The sequence below is a fragment of the Cydia splendana genome, chromosome 23 (genome assembly GCF_910591565.1).
Source record: "Cydia splendana chromosome 23, ilCydSple1.2, whole genome shotgun sequence".
NCBI classification, from domain to species: domain Eukaryota; kingdom Metazoa; phylum Arthropoda; class Insecta; order Lepidoptera; family Tortricidae; genus Cydia; species Cydia splendana.
The window spans coordinates 4,529,684-4,549,158 of NC_085982.1; the positions used below are offsets into that span (position 1 = coordinate 4,529,684).

The 19,475-nt window shown below is 40.4% G+C and overlaps 1 protein-coding gene across 1 annotated transcript; it reads left to right on the plus strand.

Annotated features, from left to right (window-relative positions):
- The first annotated feature begins 1,088 nt into the window (after positions 1 to 1,088).
- LOC134801901 (cofilin/actin-depolymerizing factor homolog) lies at positions 1,089 to 18,516 on the plus strand. Its single transcript, XM_063774551.1, is given in 5 exon segments — positions 1,089 to 1,536; positions 16,457 to 16,647; positions 17,146 to 17,277; positions 17,847 to 17,946; positions 17,948 to 18,516. Coding segments are annotated over 5 exon segments (483 nt in total). The 5' UTR covers positions 1,089 to 1,533; the 3' UTR covers positions 18,005 to 18,516.
- Positions 18,517 to 19,475: the final 959 nt, after the last annotated feature.

Below are 19,475 nucleotides of genomic sequence, written 5' to 3' on the forward strand. Positions count from 1 at the left end.
TATGACTAACTTGTATATTATGTATAAAAGGTATCTTATTCATAACTATGTCGGCAACTCTTTCTAAGTCAACATTGGCTTTTCTGACGAGGCAAATCAGCTGCAGTTCTAGTGTATAATTATTTTCCATCGTATTTTCACGGAAACGTACGATCGTGTCTTGCTATTTTTTACCTCGTATGTTTGTAATGTACAACTGAATTCATTGTATAAATTAAGAAAATCGTATGCATTATAAGTATTATAACCAATGAAATAATGGAAAACATTCTGTATGTATAATTGTAGGCTACAAAGTTCCAAAATTCATTGATTTCTTGTGGAAGTTTTTGTTGGTTGGATGAATAAAGATGTTTATTTACATTAAGTTTCTATTTATTACTTTTTTGACCTAATACTGGCTTTCTACCGCTCGAATAGACAAGAGAGAGACAGGGAAATATAGATAAATTTTGATTTTCGTTTTCCGCGGTAGGCGCTCATGATCGTGACTGGACAGTCTGGCCAAAGTAATAACAACGAAGGACAGTGTTTCAATTTTCTTTAGCTAGGATAAATATAATCATAATTATCTGAATATTATAATAACAATAGGTACTCATCAATTACGAAACTATAATATACTCCATTATTATGGTATTATGGTCGCATTTTTATCACCTGTCATGCCATGCGTCACTTTCGTACTTACATATTTGTTAGAACGTGACAGGCATGGTGACAAATCATAAACAGCCGACCATATTATTAGCCCTACAGCACACCCAAGTTGTCTGTAGAAAAAAGCGCAAAATTCTAATTTTTCTACTGACTAAGTGGCTGTACCAGACTATCTAAAAATGATTATCACTATAAACTACGAATTCGTATAAAATAAATATTAAAGAAGTAATAAAGAAACTCGAAATAAAATAAAAATACGAAATCCGTGTTCGACCGAAAGGCGCCAAATTTTCAAAATATAAAATGGCGACTTGAAGTTATTTCCGTCTCTCCATATATGGGCATTTGTTAAATACTGGAATGTGATTGGATAAAATTTAATCGTAATAGTGACTCACTTGTCGACTAGCAAGAACTTTAGTTTTATCACTGGCTTTACAAGTGTATTGTTTGTTCTTATCTCATCCCGCTGATGTGACTTTCATTTATCAAGATATAAATATATTCGAGTATTCATTGTCACGACAGCATCGACGTTGTTAGTACAACTTTGAAATTTTCAATTATCTGTATTTGCAATTTTGCTACAGAAAATTAAAAGACTGTTTAAAAAATTCAAAACAGTTGTATAAATATTTAAACTGGATTCCAATTGAACTCTGCATAATTACATTGTCATTAACTTAATTTTAATAAATTGGGAATTGTACTGACTTTACTCCACTTTTTTGACACATGCGCCCATTGGCTCATTCGCTGTCGCAAAATAACGGGCAGCCAACTGTACGGATCAGTGTCGTTCCGGTCGCTCGCTGTTGTCGCGGAGTCGGTGAAGTTAGTGGTGAAATTTTTACGTGAATAACATCAAAAATGGTAAGTGAGGAGAATAAATTGCAGTGCTTCATAATTGTGTTGTGAAAAAATACCGTGGGTGCGTCAAAAAGCGTATCGTAATGCCGAAATTGCAACGGAATTTATTCTTGTGAGACCGGTGCCGCCATATTTCGCACGAACCACCGCCGAGTTCGCACGCCTTTTCTCGTTAAAATAAATGTCACCGTTCAGTGATTTTATGCCACGTGTTGTGTTTTTAGCGTTATTAAAACTGGAGCTGGCTAAAACCTTGCCGTTCCGGAGTGGATGTCGGATGTTGGGTTTGGATTAGCGGTGTTGGATTTCACGTATGTTTGAAAGGTTACGAGTCTGCAGCGCCTTTTTTGACGGCTGTGGAATTTTGGGCGTTACTGGATTGCTGGATATTTGAAAGAAATTGTATCTCGTAGTTTGTGAAGGTTATTTGGCGATGCCGGTGGCGTACCGAGGGCATCGAACTGAGTGAGGGTTTGCATCGCCGCGCAATCGCATTCAGTTTTACCATATATGGTATAGCGGTCGGCGGCGCTTGTCACATACATTTCACGTCTATTTCGGGTGAATAGAGTCGCGCAATGGGCGTCGGTGCAGACTGACCGGGGGTAATGCTCCCGCCTGACGCAGTGTCAAGGTCACTCACTCACTAATTCAAACATCGTGCCTTATAAATTTTGTCTACCAGTCAAATCTTCCGGAAAACTAACCTAACACGCAAATCGTTTAAAACCTTGTAATATAACCAGAGAAATCAAAAGAAATTCCAAAGTGACTATTTAGAACATACATATGGAATCTTATCAGAATGACTGAGTCATATGGTTACGCTTCTAGCTTGTAGTTGACATTATATTTCCTTATTTGTTAGTATTGGAGCTCGGGCATTGGCAGAGGTGAATCATGTGTTTAAATACTTTAAATGGTCTATTGAATTATTAATTTACTTGTAGAATACACTTTGACTAAGAATTGACAAATTTGTCACCTCATCAAGTCAAGGTTTTAATAACACAAGCACTGGTTAACTATAAAAATATGTGCAGTAAACCATAGCATTAATAATACCTTATTACCTATCACATTTTACTACCAGATTGTTATGATCTATTAAAACAATTTTGTTGAAAATTACCCTCATCATACAGGAAATATAATATCATAGTCTTCCTTATAGCAAAGCAGTCTATTATAATTTAGATATCAATTTACCTAGTTACAATTAAAATATATTTTTTCCTTCATACTTAGCTATACAGCTATAATATACAGAAATTGATTAAATTTAGACATCATGAACATACCTACTAATGGAATTTTATTCCGAGAACTGTCATTTCATAATAATAAAAACGAAAGTGGCCAGAAGTAGAAGATCTTACGGCAACAAAGTATTGACAGAACCAGATTAACTATAAACAAATTAAGCACTATAAGCAGTTACTTAGCGCAGAGAGGTCTCCTAACATTTTGACCCAAGGGCCTCAGCTGCGCCTCCGTTTCTTATCACACTATGCAGGACTATTTGGCACTTACGGGCTATACTTTAGACTCTTTAAAGACTGTTTGCTTAGGGCATCCTGTCTTAAGAGCCCGTTCCCACTTGTTGGATGTCGGACCCAGATTTTAATTGGATGTCCCAGTGGCAGAACATGTTATATGAAGCTATTCATTCACACTTGCCCGACACAGATTAGCCTGCAACCGGGACATCCAATTATAATTCGGAGCCGACAGGCTCTAAGGGTGCCCCCTTCTCTTGCTTTGCTTGGTACTTTAAGATCTCTGGAATTGATTGAACCAGACGGATGACATGAATACAAAAGCATCATTTTGTACCAGAGTGGTGGACCATACTAACTTAGCAACAATATGAAAGACCTCATACTATTGTCACTGACAAGGTACAAAATGGGTCATAAATTAAAACTTTCAACTGTACATGTGCATAAGTATCCTCTGATGGAAAGGTTCCTTAAATATACATGAAGCATAAGGACCCTTTTCTATTGGAAAGCCGCATATATCACCCATGTCTACCTGGGAAAAATCCATAGGCACCACCCATATTAACAACATTATTAAAAGTTGCAAGTTCATGAATTAGTCATAACAGATACAGTTATTAATTAGCATTTCCTGTTTAATCTTTATGGCTTGAGATTAAGATGTGTTTTTCCGTGACTTGTTGTGATAATTTCATTCTTTTGATTGTTTAATTATAATACTTAGTAAGTCAAGCATTCTGTTGGAAACATTTTTGGGTGTAGTTAAGATCTATCTATCTATATCTTATCTTTGAACATTTTGACTTCTCGTTAGAAGGTCACACTAAATAAACTCGATGGTCACAATACATTTCCTGCAGTTTTCTGATTCATCTAGATTGATGGCATTAGTCAGCTGCAGGGGACCTCGAACAAGATTGAGGATGAACTTAAACTCACAGCAGGCCCAAACTGGAGAAGAGTGGCCCACGACAGACCCCAATGGAAAGAGGCTGGAGGAGGCCTTTGCCAAGCGGCACACTGAGCTTAGAGACATATTAACTCAGAATAAAAGGGCTTAATACATTCACTGTCCCTGATGCACGTGTGCGTCCACCTTCATACAAGTTTGTTCCTAGGCCACGCCCCCTGGCAGTGAATGCGTTAATAGATAGTCAGCTGCATCCATTAATTAGGTTATAACTAATAAGGCTTGGTTAAGAATTTGTTAGTACCTTGGCTACTCTGATATATATGTTACTATGAGACTGTAGCGATACTGTTAAGGCTTCGTCACACAGGCGCGTTTTCCGGGCGGGGCGAGAGCGGGGCGCGCCGCTTTTACATATAAAACGCTCACGCCCCGCCTGGAAAACGCGCCTGTGTGACGGAACCTTTAGGTGATTTTATGTAGGGTAATATGGGCTATCCATATTTAATATAAAAAAGGTGGATATTACCCTACCATTAGACAGTTGGACAGATTTAACTGTGACAGAGAAATCTAACAGCTTTATTACAAGCTTTTAATTAACTTGCAATGTAACTATGTTTGTACAGGTCAAATCTTTCAACTTCACTTCCCGGTTTCCGATGTAGCTGAAAATTTGCTTACATATATATGTAAGTCAGGTGACAACGCAATATTATGGTACCATCAAGCTGATCTGATGATGGAGACAGGTGGCGATAGGAACTCTGTGGTAAAACAACGCATCCTAATTTGGGGTTTTTAGAATTGTCTCGATGAGTATTCGTTGCATGTGAAAAGAAATGTACAGTCAGCGATAAAAGCTTGTCATCATCATCATCATCATTCAGCCTATATACGTCCCACTGCTGGGCACAGGCCTCCTCTCACTCGCAAGAGGGCTTGGGCTATAGTCCCCACGCTGGCCCAATGCGGATTGGGGACTTCACATACACCTTTGAATTTCTTCGCGGATGTATGCAGGTTTCCTCACGATGTTTTCCTTCACCGAAAAGCAAGTGATAAAAGCTTGTACCAAAAATGATTTTTTTGTCAAAAACTTATTTTCCAACCCATTATAGCCTACTATTCAATGAGTTTATTTATTTTTCTTGTGAAATAAACGGTCTCGTCATTAACGGTATCTATCTAATCTATCGTTATCTCGCTATCTTTGACTTCTACCCGTTATCAGACGGACCTACTCAACTTGTCAATTAGAGTGGTTAATCCCTGTAACCTCGCCCTTGCTGCTTCAATACTCGACCAGGCGTGGCTCACCCTAGCGGCCATATCTGTCCTGATCGTAACAGACGCGCTTTGTCAGAGAGTGAGTCTTCTGTACCTTAGTACTATTATTTATTCTGTGACTCGCTCGACTTAATTCCACTTTTACTCTTTGGAACTGGGTTCACCTCTCAAACTTTTTGACTGAGGGCCACGGTGCCTCCCCTTTTATCGGGTTAGTCTCGCCCTCAAATCGAGTCGCGCGGTAAGATATGGTAGCCATTCTCCGCAGACGTTTTGTCTGGTTGCCCTTGGCATAGGCCTCTCCCATATTCCTTCACGCGTCCCTGTCCAGAGCCTGTCTTCTCCACAAGGCTCCACCCACCTGCCTGAACTCGTCCAGATATGGTAGACTAGCTAGATTATGAGGTACAATTAAAAACAGTTGTATGTACAAGCTTTTATTTAACTTGTATGAATATCTGTTCGGGTGAAATCCTGCAAGCTTACTCAGAACAGAACCCACTTTCCATTATGTGATTGAGCGGAAACTAACATACAGAATGTAAATTGTAGGCACAATCGGTTGCGTCGTTCAAGGAGAGGTTAAAGAAGCTATGGTTATCTGATCTGACTGATTAATTTGTCTATATTTCTATTGTACAGTTGCTTTAATATCGTTCTAATTCTTTCCAATTTGTTGTGTATTTTCCCCATTCCTTTTTGTGTAATATATGTATGTTTATCCTATAAATTTTGTATGTATTTATATCCTTTATCTTTCTGGTACCTTGTTGTACATTTTGCTGCATTTGTCACCCTCTTTTCACTTTCTCCTCTCATCTACTCAAAGGTTAACTGGAAGAGATCCCTCAAAGGGATAAGTTCGCCTTTGTACTTCTTACTAATTGTATGTTATTTTTAATATGTTTTTTTGTACAATAAAGAGTTTACTACTACTACTAAATTGAGTGACAATGCAATATTATGGTACCATCGAGCTGATCCGATGATGGACACAGGAAATCTGTGACAAAACTATGCAACCTAATAGTGTTTGGGTTTGCGGTCTCGATGAGTATTAGTTGCCTGTTAAATGAAAAGACCACCCGGCGATAAAATGAATCAAAAATGAAAATATTCACAAAAGAATATTTAATGAACCTTTCAAGAACATAAAACTAAGAATACTTAATAGAAAATCTGTATCTGTCTCATCCCGCGCAAGGATGCAGGCCTATGTCCTTGCCCCGACACCTGAGTGAGTCAAGCGTGACGCATGGTGAGGTCACTGCCCCGGCCCAAACGGCTCAAATAATACGCACTTGTGTTGTACCGATGATTAGTTGATCATGATGTGATCGTTAGTGAGTAGTGAGTTACTCAAGTGTCTTAAAGTAATCGTGACGGATTTGAGATGTGATTACTATGACTTGGTGTTCATTGGTCAACACCACTCACACCAACATGTGAATAATTATTTTCTCCGTATAAACTGGTCTTTTAGGCTTGGTTATTTATTTAAGCGTATTTGTTGACACTAAGCCCATTTAAATGGGGATAGATCTACCATGTAGAGACCGTTTGGAGTTTTAATGTCATGTGAACGCCTGCTGGAGCTCGTTCACGGATCCTATGTGATGTTTGTTTGTTGTTATTAACATGAGGTACAGTCAGCAGCAGAAGTTGCTAGCGGGCGAGGTGTTCAAAATTGCTTTGACACGCTCTTATTCTCTTAACAATAAAGCGCGTCAAGGTCATTTTGAACACTTCGCCCGCTTAGCAACTTCTGCTGTTGACTGTATAACAGAGAAGTCGGAGAAACATTAATCCTTTATTGACAGGATAAGTTCAACTCTTCCGCTTGAATTGAATTGAATAATCCACCTGATAAGGATAATCCTAGAAAACCCGGTCTTATGGCAGAGAAAATATCCAAACCAGTGTTGTTGAGTAATTTTGACACAGGAAAACAAAGTTAATAACTAAAAGGATAACCGCAATAATCAGGAAAATTGGGTATTCAAATAACGGTTAAATTACCAGGCTCCAATTTCACCACGGTGACAGGTGCGACAATTGTAAAACATCACTGTTGCTGACGTCACAGGCAATTATGGGCTACGGTTACCGCTTACCATCGGGCGGGCCATATTCCTGTTTGCCACCATCATTGTTTTATTTAAAAAAACTTTATTATATCGGAAAAAAACAGATATTTCTCTTGCTAAGTTTATGACAATTGTCACAAGAAACACTACAATTGTCACGAAATTCCTACATATAACTCATTACCTGTCAAGAATTACCTACAATTCTTCTAAATCTTGACAATTGTCAGAATCTTCGCAAAAGAAATATCTGTTTTTTTCCGATATAATAAAGTTTTTTTAAATAATACAAAGATGGTGGCAAACAGGAATACGGCCCGCCCGATGGTAAGTGGTAACCGTAGCCCATGGATGCCTGTGACGTCAGCAACAGTGATTTTACAATTGTCGCACCTGTCACCATGGTGAAATAGGGGCCAGGAATATTGTTCCCAAGGAAAAAAATATGGCGGAAATTCGAATATCAACGCGAACATCGTACAAAATCGTATCTGCGTCCCTGTTACTCGAAAATAATTAGTCTAAATTCTAATTGGAAGGCCAATAGAAATGGACATAAACTTCTTTGAATTTCGATTGGCTGTCCTATCCTGGACATGAGATTATTCCGTGGGCCGAGGTGCGCAACAAAAATGGTCGAACATTTAGTCGCTTTTCAAACTCTTCATGTTACATCTAAAGAGGCCCACAGATTACCAGTTCGCCGGACGATATCAGCCTGTCAGTTGTTCGGAACTGTCACCTTTTGCGATAATCTATGGGCCCTTAAAGAATGGTAAAGATTCAAGTCTTTAGGACATAGAAGGACATTCTAAGAATATCGAAGTTAAATCTACACTAGATAAGTATATAAATGTAATCCCAACAGTATCACGTCAGAAGAACGCATAAAGGCGAGTATTTATTACGATCTCGCGAAGTATCTCTTGACATAACAGGACAATTTCTGTCTTGGAAGCCCGCCAGCGGCGTTTTACACTTGTGACACCTCTCATTCATCTACGTTACGTATTTATAACCATCGACCATTGTCCTTTCAAGCTCGCTATGTAGTCTATTCACTTTTTTTTTGTTTGGTCTGTGTATGTATGTCTTAAAATCTGGCCCTGAGATTCGTCGTCATCATTGGTAATAATAGTCTTCTGCTAACCGTGAACCATTTAATTATGATGTCAAGTGTACGTTCGAATTGGCTGAATGCTCCCTTATCCTTGCGTAGAACTTAGTCTAAGGCACTCTTAAGGACGTCCTCTTAGTCACTAAGTTTGCTGTCCCGTATTACACTCCCAAAATATTCTTATCAGTCTTACGATTTATGTGTCCATCTTGAATATCTTGATACTACTCTTTTTCATTAATAAGATTAGTCCCTTAGTGCCTGTTACACCAACCACAATTTACAGACTGATCAACTTCATTCAGCAGTGTAATTACTATGAAACGCCCCATACAATAAAATTTTGCGAACTCTTTAACGAAGAGAGACTGTTTGATGCTTAATCTGGTTGACCTGAGTCAAAGAAACAGGCCAGATATGCGGTTTGGCAAGCCCTAGTGAATTGTAGCCATATCGATATTAGTGACGAGGCAGTTATTTTTGGTTGGGGACTCCCCGTGGGTAATCGAATAGATATTTTAGAATGTCTTTTCTCAACCAGCTGGCTCATAGCAAACGTAAACTATTTTGACTGTTTTTTAGATGTAACCGTCAGCCTGCAACCTCGAGAAAATCAATAACAGGTCCTATTTGATTACTCGTCGGCGATGGGACACTGCATTGTATAGTCGGTATTCACAATATCTGAACAAGCACTCTAAAGGGGCCCACAGATTACCAGTTCGCCGGACGATATCAGCTTGTCAGTTGTTCGGAACAGTCACCTTTTGCGTTTAACTGATATCGTCCGGCATCTATATCTGTATCTAACAAACTGATATCGTCCTGCGAACTGGTAATCTGTGGGCCCCTTAACGCTTTTAGAGGCGTGCTCAGATATTTGTGAGCACCTTGGCCGCTCCAATATATCTGATGGCAATTGTACTGACATTCTTCGGATAACCCAGTGCAAATGCGCCCTCTCGTCATTTGAAATGCTGCAGAAATGTCTCTAAAAGATTAATTTTAATGTTGACATATCCGCCTAGTGAATTTTGAGTGTAATAACTAATAAATTCATTATTCTCTGTCAAAACGTCGGAAATAGGAGTGAGCAATACTCGTATTGGTGCCGGAACCATTATTGACGTCAATATGTTTGTGTTACAACACAATTATTTGGAGCTAATTCAGAAGAAAATTAGTCATGGTGTATCAAAATATCAAAGAGCTTCCATGTGATCGGAGCAAATGTAGGTAATGGTACTAATGGTCCAATAAGAAGGAATTTTCCTTCATTTTAATACCTTTCGATGCTGGGGAGACGTACTCTTTATGAGTACTCCCGAAGGCCTTCCAAGATTATTGAAAATCGAAGTTATCTGCCTCTATCGCTCGAATAAGCAAGAGCAATAGACGAACGAACGAAGTGGTTCGCAATAAGCCCTCTACCTCTGAAGTTAAGGAAAGGAAATACTTGCAGATTGTGACGATGCGATGTTGGAACTTTGGGACTTGGGACTATTAGTAACCGACGTTACCTATAGCAAATACAAATATATTTATTTTCCAAATTGACATGACATGAAACCTTAGTAATTAAATTAAAATTACCGATAGAATATGTACAACTTCGCTTCTTAGAACAAACAATATCCCTCACACTAGGTCGAGCCTGTGTCGTGAGGACTGTGGAGCATTGAACATAAGATTTACCAACAAGATGCGTAGGATACGGATAGCGCAATCGGACATTCAGTTTTTTCAGCATCTTGAAATTGGGCCGAAAAACGAAAGTCATTACGTAAAACGTAACGTAACACATGATACCGTGCATCAGTTTCATCAAGGTCCTATACTTTCAGAAACGCGTAGGCGTCCACTGGCGAGCATTATATCATGTTGGCAGAAGTTACATTCATTAGAGAAGATTTACATGCAAGGGTAATATGCGATGTTTATTGACTGGAAAGTTGAAAGTTATACATGTCGTTACAATTACAATGTGTTTCGTTATCATGTCTTAAATTTAGTTAGATATGTAAAAAAAAAGGACTACAAACTTTATATGGCAACCCTAGGGTTATAGGACTCAGTATCAGGATGTCCATAGGAGTATTTATTTTGTTGGTAATCATTAGCAAATGCTACTGGAGGACTCAATAAAACCTGTTACAGAGTGAAAGAGTCGAGACGGGTGAGTCAGCGGCCGTCATGGTTCTTAGAATGCGGACGGCCATTGAATAATAAATATCCTATAAATGGTTTATGTTTAAAAGTCCATGCGACTTCCGATTTTGTTAGGCATCGGATGCAGAAATCGTTTAACCTTTAACAGACAAGTCTGTTTATGATATGGATCCGGACAGATTTTTATAGTTTAGCATTTTATTTCGACAGCAATTTTTTTGCTTTTATGACACAATCGAGGTGTTTTATGTTCGGTGTTTCATGAAAGGGGTAAAAAGGGGAGTTGGTTGTCCAATTTTCGATCTGAATTTTCATCGACTCAACTTTATGTTATGAAATGGCCTAACCATGTTGTAATGTCACTAGAACTTACAAGTCTAGCGACAACGACAACTATACTATTACTAACAATAATGGAACAAGGCCGCGGCCGGACGGACAGATGGGTAGCATGAAACATATATCTAGACACAAATGTATGTTTACGTACCAATGTCAGTAATTATCAGAAACTTCATGTTGTTCGCTAATTTTATTAGGTCATGGTAAGAGAAGGTAAGATGACTTGCGTTTTGTATGTTTTTGGCAACTCGCCAGTGCAGCATCATTACTATCAGCCTATTCTAATCCGGTGCTGGAACTATCGTCCCCTTTTCATAGTCGACCAGAAATGTACGCTCCCTACTCAAACAGAAAGAAACATTTATTTAGCAAATAGGCCACAAGGGCACTTTAACAATCGATATTTTGTAGTATCTACTTTTGACTGTCGCTTTATCAGTAATCGATAGCATAATCTGACTAAGCAAAACGCACAAACAACAAAACTTATGTGTCCATTTATTCCTAGCCGTTCAACTGTATCTATTCTACTAATATCAGTTATACTCTTGACGAAGTTGTCGTGGTCGTGGTAATAATTTCAGATATTGGTGAAAGTCCACAACACACTATTTTTCTTGTATCGAGCTATTTACCGCAGCTTTAATCTGGTCCTCTCATCTGTACCTTCCACTTTGTCTAGCTGGCAATTCTACAGGTACACGAAAGCCCTCCAAAAGGATCTTTCCGATTGAACATCCCGTTTTTTGCGGGTAAGGTTTTCTGCAAGGTCCCGTTTTAGTATTATACGTGCTAATATAGTACTGTTCACACGAGCATTCTGTTTGCGGGATACTGCTCGTATGTATGTATACTACTAAAACGGGATCCTGCAGAAAACCGTACCCGCAAAAACGGGATGTTCACTGAGAAGGTTCTCTAAGGTTTTCCCTAACGTTTCTCTTTACGTCCGTTATCTCCAAATCTATAAACCGGCCAGGCCAAAAATACCAACCAAATGTAACCTACCTTTCCCGCCACTCGTCTACTCAACTCCATCGGGTTGGCTAGACGGGAAGCCCTCCTAAGGTTCAATGATGTATGGAGCACGTGTTGCATCGACTGCCTCTAATAATAGAGCTACGGCCAATGTCTCTACTGATTCTATTTCGATACAGCCACGTAGGAGGGATTGAACGCGGCTCGTATTCCAGAATATACGTATTTTTTTATAACGTGTTAGCCTATTGTCGAGTATTGTATATAATATTTTAAGGAATTCACGGTTATCGTTATCGCTCAAAGTATCACAGAAATCTATGCGATTTTTTTTTACCTGTCCCGGTTTAATCAAATCTTACAAGGTTTGATCTAATTCCTGTCTTTGATTATATGAAAATTATGTCATCATGCCCATTTACTTTAAGTTTCGATTTCTATATAAACTATTGTCTCTTAGCTAGGCTCCGTTTAGTGCTTTTAAAAAGGCAATTGGTTTTTAACTAGAGATAAGCAAAATGATGACCTCGGTCTTCGAACTTTCCGACCAGTTATGCGCGTTAAAAGTTAGTAGGTTAGACGGCAACTTCGATGGTATCTGTCGCCGAGTTCGAGGGGAGATGCCAAACGAGTTTATTCTGCGGTTAGTTGCTAGGGGGTAATGATGATTAACGTGAACACAGAATAAGTAGTAGTACTGACAAAACCGAAGTTTGACATCGGCAGGGACGAATCATGCTATCCCTTTCGGCTATTTAGGGTTGTCAAAATTCAAGTGATTATCTTGTCTGTGGTCGTGCACGCAAAGGGACGTCAAGTTGTGTCAAGCATAATAATAATAATTGCTCGGAGCAATGCTGAGCCGAACGGAGCCGAGACTGCCCGAAAGGAAGAGTTTCGCACCCCTGACGTGAATTAACATTTGTTAGTTTGTTGTTATTAGATTGCCACCAGTGCGGCTAGCATGATTACTGAGTAGCTGTCAAATCGAAAGTCGCGTTTAACAAGTAAGGCACCTAAAGTGTAACTTTATGTTTAAGCTTGACCATTGTTATTCACAAGTCTTATTAGTCTTCTACTCTACATTGCATCGTACGTACTCATAGTTCAAAACGCACGACCACCTGATCAAACATCACACACCGGTTCAACTAAAGTAAAAACAATGAGTATTTATTTACATAAACTGCCGATATCGGGTCGAGACGCGAGATAACTCGCGTTTTTCTGACTCATAGGTTAACTCAGCTGTTTCTCGATATTAATGGAACCGCCTGATCTGCGGTCAGACGAGAGGATCAAAGGCCTAACCACATCGCATGCGGCTCCGGCGCTCGGCAAAAGGGCGTTTTCAGAAATAAATATCGAAAACCCGATTCTCACAGATCCCGGTGTTGGATTCTTTCAACTCAGAATCACTAGCATTTTCAATTCTGAAGATAAAATAAAATGTCCCAAAAATTTGTATGAAAATTGTATATTCCACTACGTCACGCACATACAAGTGAAATATTTTTCATACTAAAACGTGACGTAATGGAATGGACATTTTGGGACATCTTTTTTTAATGGTGGGATGGAGAATGCTGTCGATTCTGAGTAGAATGAGCCCAAGAAAGTCCAGATGTGAAAGAATCAGGTTTTCAATATTTATTTCTGAAAAGGCCCATTAAATACATTGCTCGCATTGCATGTCCCACGGCATACGTGTACGTGAAGAGCTCCGTCACACAGGCGCGTGAGCGGGGCGCGCCACTTTTACATACAAAACGCTCACGCCCCGCCCGGAAAACGCGCCTGTGTGACGGAACCTTAATTACACTCGCATGGCCATATTTTTGTACTCGTCTAAGAGAGACCGTTCATTTCTGAAAGACCAGTAGCAATTGTATTCCTAAAACTTATGGCAACCAGATAAGCACCAAAATATGTGTATCATTATATTATTATTTATAGTTTCAAGACAACTAAAAAATAAAAATCCCTCAAACCTACCTTCTAGGCCCCTCGGCAAAGTGCCTAATCACGCAGGCAGCATTCCCGCACTGTATACCGATAGTAATTCTTTGCGCGAGAAAGTTGCCAAGATTGGCAAGATTACAAGTTTTATTATTTACCTGTTTCAAGACCATATATGGTCAGGTAGAATCTTCGGCCATTACTCATCTAATTTATTTGAATTCGCAACAATTTTCGAAATGTCGACACGTATTTTAAACATGTTTAGTTCCTGTCGTTATCTTTGCGATTACTCATGCCATGGCGTCGTTGTTTTATGATTTGTATCGTATTATTAGCACAGGCGTGTCAGTGTCTTTATGACATGAACTGTATTTGTCAGCTAATTTAATATGTGGATATTGTCATTTGACATTTTACAATGATATATTTTTCAGTTATGGAAACTTTCCCCGTTTTGAAACAATTCTGATAACCTTAAAGGCCAGAGCACACCGGCTGCGTGTGCGTGACGTGCACGTGCGCTAAAATGTTGGAGCCGCGCACGCACACGTCACGCAAGCGGTGTGCCGTCTCTCATAAGGATCTGTATATAACAACGCGCACGTGCATCTACGCACACGCATCCGGTGTGCACAGGTCTTAAATGGGTTAATAGGGTTTCTAAATTGAATTCGAATAGTAGTAGTGGCTTGACACACTTGACTTCCATGCATATAGCTAAGATCTGACGTTTATTACTGGACCGGCAAAGTGGCAGAGTTAAATATAGACTGGACGAAAACTGTTGTGAATTGATGTTTCCGTCTAAGATGATGTTTTAGTTCGTCTTCGTCACCTCCAGGATGTATAATCTTTGTTGAAATAATTATGAGAGAAAATAAAAATACATTCGTCCGTTGTTCATTGCTGGTCGTGTTCTTGGGTCAAGTAGCTGGGTTGGAGATAGGTCAGTTTTTAAGGTCGTCCTAACAGTTTTAACTGTGCCTACTGAGTATTGAGAAAGTTTTCTTTTGTCTTGAGACTTGGCAGCCCAAGAATTTGTTTTTACAAACATCCATTTCGCTTTTCATTTATTACACTTGACTTACTTGTATAGAAAGATGGAATTTCTGTTTGAATCGGACACGCTTGTAATAATTAAGGCATAGTCTATAAACTCTATATTATAGCAAGCGAGAAACAGACTGGGAGCACAGAATAAGTAATAGTATTATCATACTGGGGGTTTCCCTAGCTAGGGCACAATCTTTCGCTGTTTGACAGGGTTATGTAACTGAATGCTGAACATACTACTATTCTTATATCGACCGGGATATGGAGCGTGACCTTTTGTACGCGTGAACAAGATGCATGTAACTGCGTCGAAATATCGGGGGCTCGAAAACAATACAAAAGGTAATCATGGTCCTTATCCCGGTCGATATAAGTCTAATGAAAGTAACCGTGAATCATTCAAAACTGTTATACTACTATTATCTCTGTGGCTATAGGCAGGCACGGCTCTCTCCGCGATTTCGTCGCTTTGCAACAGGTAGCTAAAAGTACATCCGTTCCACACCAATTTTGGTGGCTAGCCATAAGCCGCGCGTGGCACTGTCGCCACCTAAGCGGTCATATCTGTCCTGATCGTAACAGACGCGTTTTGTTAGAGAGTGACTCTTCTGTACATAGTACTATAACTTATTCTGTGCTATAGGCAAGCGACACACATTTTCACACATATCAAACGACAAACATTTTCACACATATCAGTCTCGTAAACAGGCCCAACCGACCTTGGTCAGCACTGCAATCCCGCGCTAAATGCGTCGCTGAACGGATATAAACCCGACAAATAAACACTCGCCTTGGAACTGTGTCGGCGCGATCCGCGATCGTAGACCGACGGTACTATCGACTGTATTACAGTCCCCATCAGATATATCGAACCGACCAAGGTGCCCACAAATATCTAAACACGCCTCAAGGCGTTAGAGTGCGTGTTCAGATATTTTTGAGCAGCTTGGTAGCTCCGATATATCTGATGGGGACTGTACAATGTAGTGTCCCACAACAATACAGTCTGACCGAGCTAACTGCCAGGTGTCAGGGCTATAACCGCGAAAATCGAAGTTCGCAAATTGCGGGGATCTTTCTCTTTTACTACCGCAATTGACGAATTTCGGTTTTCGCGGTTGGCCCCCTGAACCGATTTTGACGTGACAGAGCTTAAACAGCTTGAATCGAATTCGACATCTACTTTTTTACGTGGCGTAAAATGTTTGTACTATTTTAGGGTCAGTGACAGGTGACTATATTTGACGCATATTCTAGTTTATGGGTATAATAATATGAAAAATTTAGAATGGTTCTGCTACGCGGTTCAAGTTCCGCTGTGATCATTCCCTGAATCTTAAACCTTTAATTGTTTTCATAAACAATGTGAAAAAATTGTAACAATAAAGATACTACTTTGAATGTCATTTCTGATTTTTACATTTGATTTGATCTTCACAACATTTTTCTTTGTTTCTACAGTAAACTTACAAAAAAGTTGCAAGCCTAAACTTCCCTCTCTTTCCAGGCGTCTGGCGTGACAGTATCGGACGCGTGCAAGACCACGTACGAGGAGATCAAGAAGGACAAGAAACACCGATACGTGGTGTTCTACATCCGCGACGAGAAGCAGATCGACGTGGAGACCATTGGCGAGCGCAACGCCGAGTACGAGCAGTTCCTCGAGCACCTGCAGCAGGGCGGCACCGGCGAGTGCAGGTATCTCTCTCGCACACTGTCCCGTCTCTCTCTCTCTCTACCGCGAGCACCGACACGTGGTGTTGTACATCCGCGACGAGAAGCAGATCGACGTGGAGACCATCGGCGAGCGCAACGCCGAGTACGAGCAGTTCCTCGAGCACCTGCAGCAGGGCGGCACCGGCGAGTGCAGGTATCTCTCTCGCACACTGTCCCGTCTCTCTCTCTCTCTACCGCGAGCACCGACACGTGGTGTTGTACATCCGCGACGAGAAGCAGATCGACGTGGAGACCATCGGCGAGCGCAACGCCGAGTACGAGCAGTTCCTCGAGCACCTGCAGCAGGGCGGCACCGGCGAGTGCAGGTATCTCTCTCGCACACTGTCCCGTCTCACTCTCTACCACAAGCACCGATACGCTACACCAGTGTTGCCACTTTTAATAAAGCCGTTATTTAAGAGTTTCCTTGACGAGAAAACCTTCTTTTCATAAGCTAATAGAATTGTTTAATTATTCCAGATATGGCCTGTTCGACTTTGAATACACGCACCAGTGTCAAGGCACGTCGGAGGCGAGCAAGAAACAGAAGCTGTTCCTCATGTCGTGGTGCCCCGACACCGCCAAGGTCAAGAAGAAGATGTTGTACTCCAGGTATACTTCTTTTAATTCCTGTACTTAAAGAGTACTAGTCACCCATTGGTGGCGCAATTTTAACATTGCTACTCACGCCAGGCCTGGCTCACTCCGCGATTTCGTCGCATCGCTACAAATACATGCGGCTCACATCAATTTTGGTGTCTAGCAGAGTAGTTGCCGCGCACCGCTGCGGAACGGACGCCTACTCGCACTTGCGCCACCTTGTGGTTATATCTGTCGTAATAGACGCGTTTTGTTAGAGAGTAAACCATCTGTACCTTGTACGCGGTGATCGCCTTAAGTGCTGCCATCTATATAACAACGGAACAAATCACCATCTCTCTCGCTATATCAGAAACACGTAAAGGATTCGAATAGGAGGGTGCAAGCACGTAATGCGCGCTTTTAGAGTATAGACAAAGGCGCATTTCGAAGATTACATGTCGATAAATTAGGATTTGGGACGGGTTCCGCCGTGATTGAAAGACCTAGGTTATGGTTATGGTGTTAACCAAAAAGATCGCTGCCGGAGTATAGTTGATCAGGACTAGTAATTATGCTAATCGTACCCTAATCTGTTCCAGCTCTTTCGACGCCCTGAAGAAGTCCCTAGTCGGCGTACAGAAATACATCCAAGCGACCGACCTCTCGGAGGCTTCCCAGGAGGCCGTCGAGGAGAAGCTCCGCGCCACCGACCGCCAATAAGCATTTCATGACGACCGGGGCGCATGGGTTCTTATAATATATCGTTTCATCCTTAAGCTTTCTCTGCCGTGGTGTACAGAATACCTATCCGGCGATAAATGTTGCATATCGGTCTTTGACCAGAGACAATTAGCTATTTACGACTGTCATCGTATTTATATGGACAACAACGGACATTTTACGAAGCAGAAATTACCAGTCTCTTTTCGATGTTCAATATTTATCGCCGGATACTGTAACTAGATACTGTATAAGACGGATGGGATTATTATAATAATTTAAGTTATAACTAATTATTATATATATATTTTCCTGTAAAAGAGTAAGGTAAGCTCAAACTAAATTAAATTCAGTGACGCGAGCATTTTTTTTTGTTACACGCGAACGCCGGTCGGCTTTTTGTACTATTTAGATTGTAATATATACTAAACGATGTGCGATCAAGTTTTCGTTTGAGATTCTCTGTCGCGGCTTTGCTCGGCTGGCCTCTGGTCGGTGGATGAGTATTTTGTAACCAATTTATCCAGAAATACACTCGATATAAGCGAATCGATTGTTTTATTTACATTCCTAATCGGTTTCTAAGCTCCACTTGCATCATCCCACTAACCCGGGGTTATGCGGTTAAACTGTTAACCCAGTGTCAAATTGTACTGGTAACCATGGTAACTCCAGGTTTAACCAGTTAACCCGGGTTAGTGGAATGGTGCGAGTGGCCCTAATAGGTGCCTGCGCTCTGGAGGGTCTGTATCTTGTGACCTAAATCCAAAATGACAACCAAAATTAAATGGTAAATTTAAAACCTTAAGGTCGTTTTTTAGCTGGCCCCTTGGCCCCATTTAGACCCCTGTGTGAGTCCACGGGTAAACTACACTTTCTGACAAGTCTGCCAAATCTCAAGAACTTTTACAAAGTAACCTACATCCCTTCAAGCAAGAAGTAGGATAGATTGACTGCATTCTACATTCTAATTACATCTTTGGTACCTGTGAGTCATTGTGGTTATTCCCACTAGTTACCACCAAGTTGTTACCAGTGGTAACTACTGCGATTTTTGTTCCCACCTTTTACTTGCCTTTTACCACTGGTAACAACTTGGTGGTAACTAGTGGGAATAACCGCCGTTGTCTACTTACCTACTCGATCACGCAATAATAGGTAGATGTCCCCTAGATAAAACTAGATGATGAAAGTCCGTAGGTGAATAAGTACGGTACCTATTACAAAGTTCCACTTGGACAAAAGCTACTTAATGTTGTAAAATTCAAAATGAAACAATTATGTTTGTCAAAACATTTATTCGAATCATTGTGGCAACAGTTACTATCACAAACAGAACGACTACGGCCTAAAACATTTAAGAATATAAATCTAATGACTTTGTCGTAAAAAAGTGCGCTGAAGTAGAAGCCATGTGGCTTAGGCAGGGTCTTATAAAACTGACAAACGAACAAAAATGAAAATTATATAAATTAACCGACTTCTAAAGCCTACTACACACTGTAATT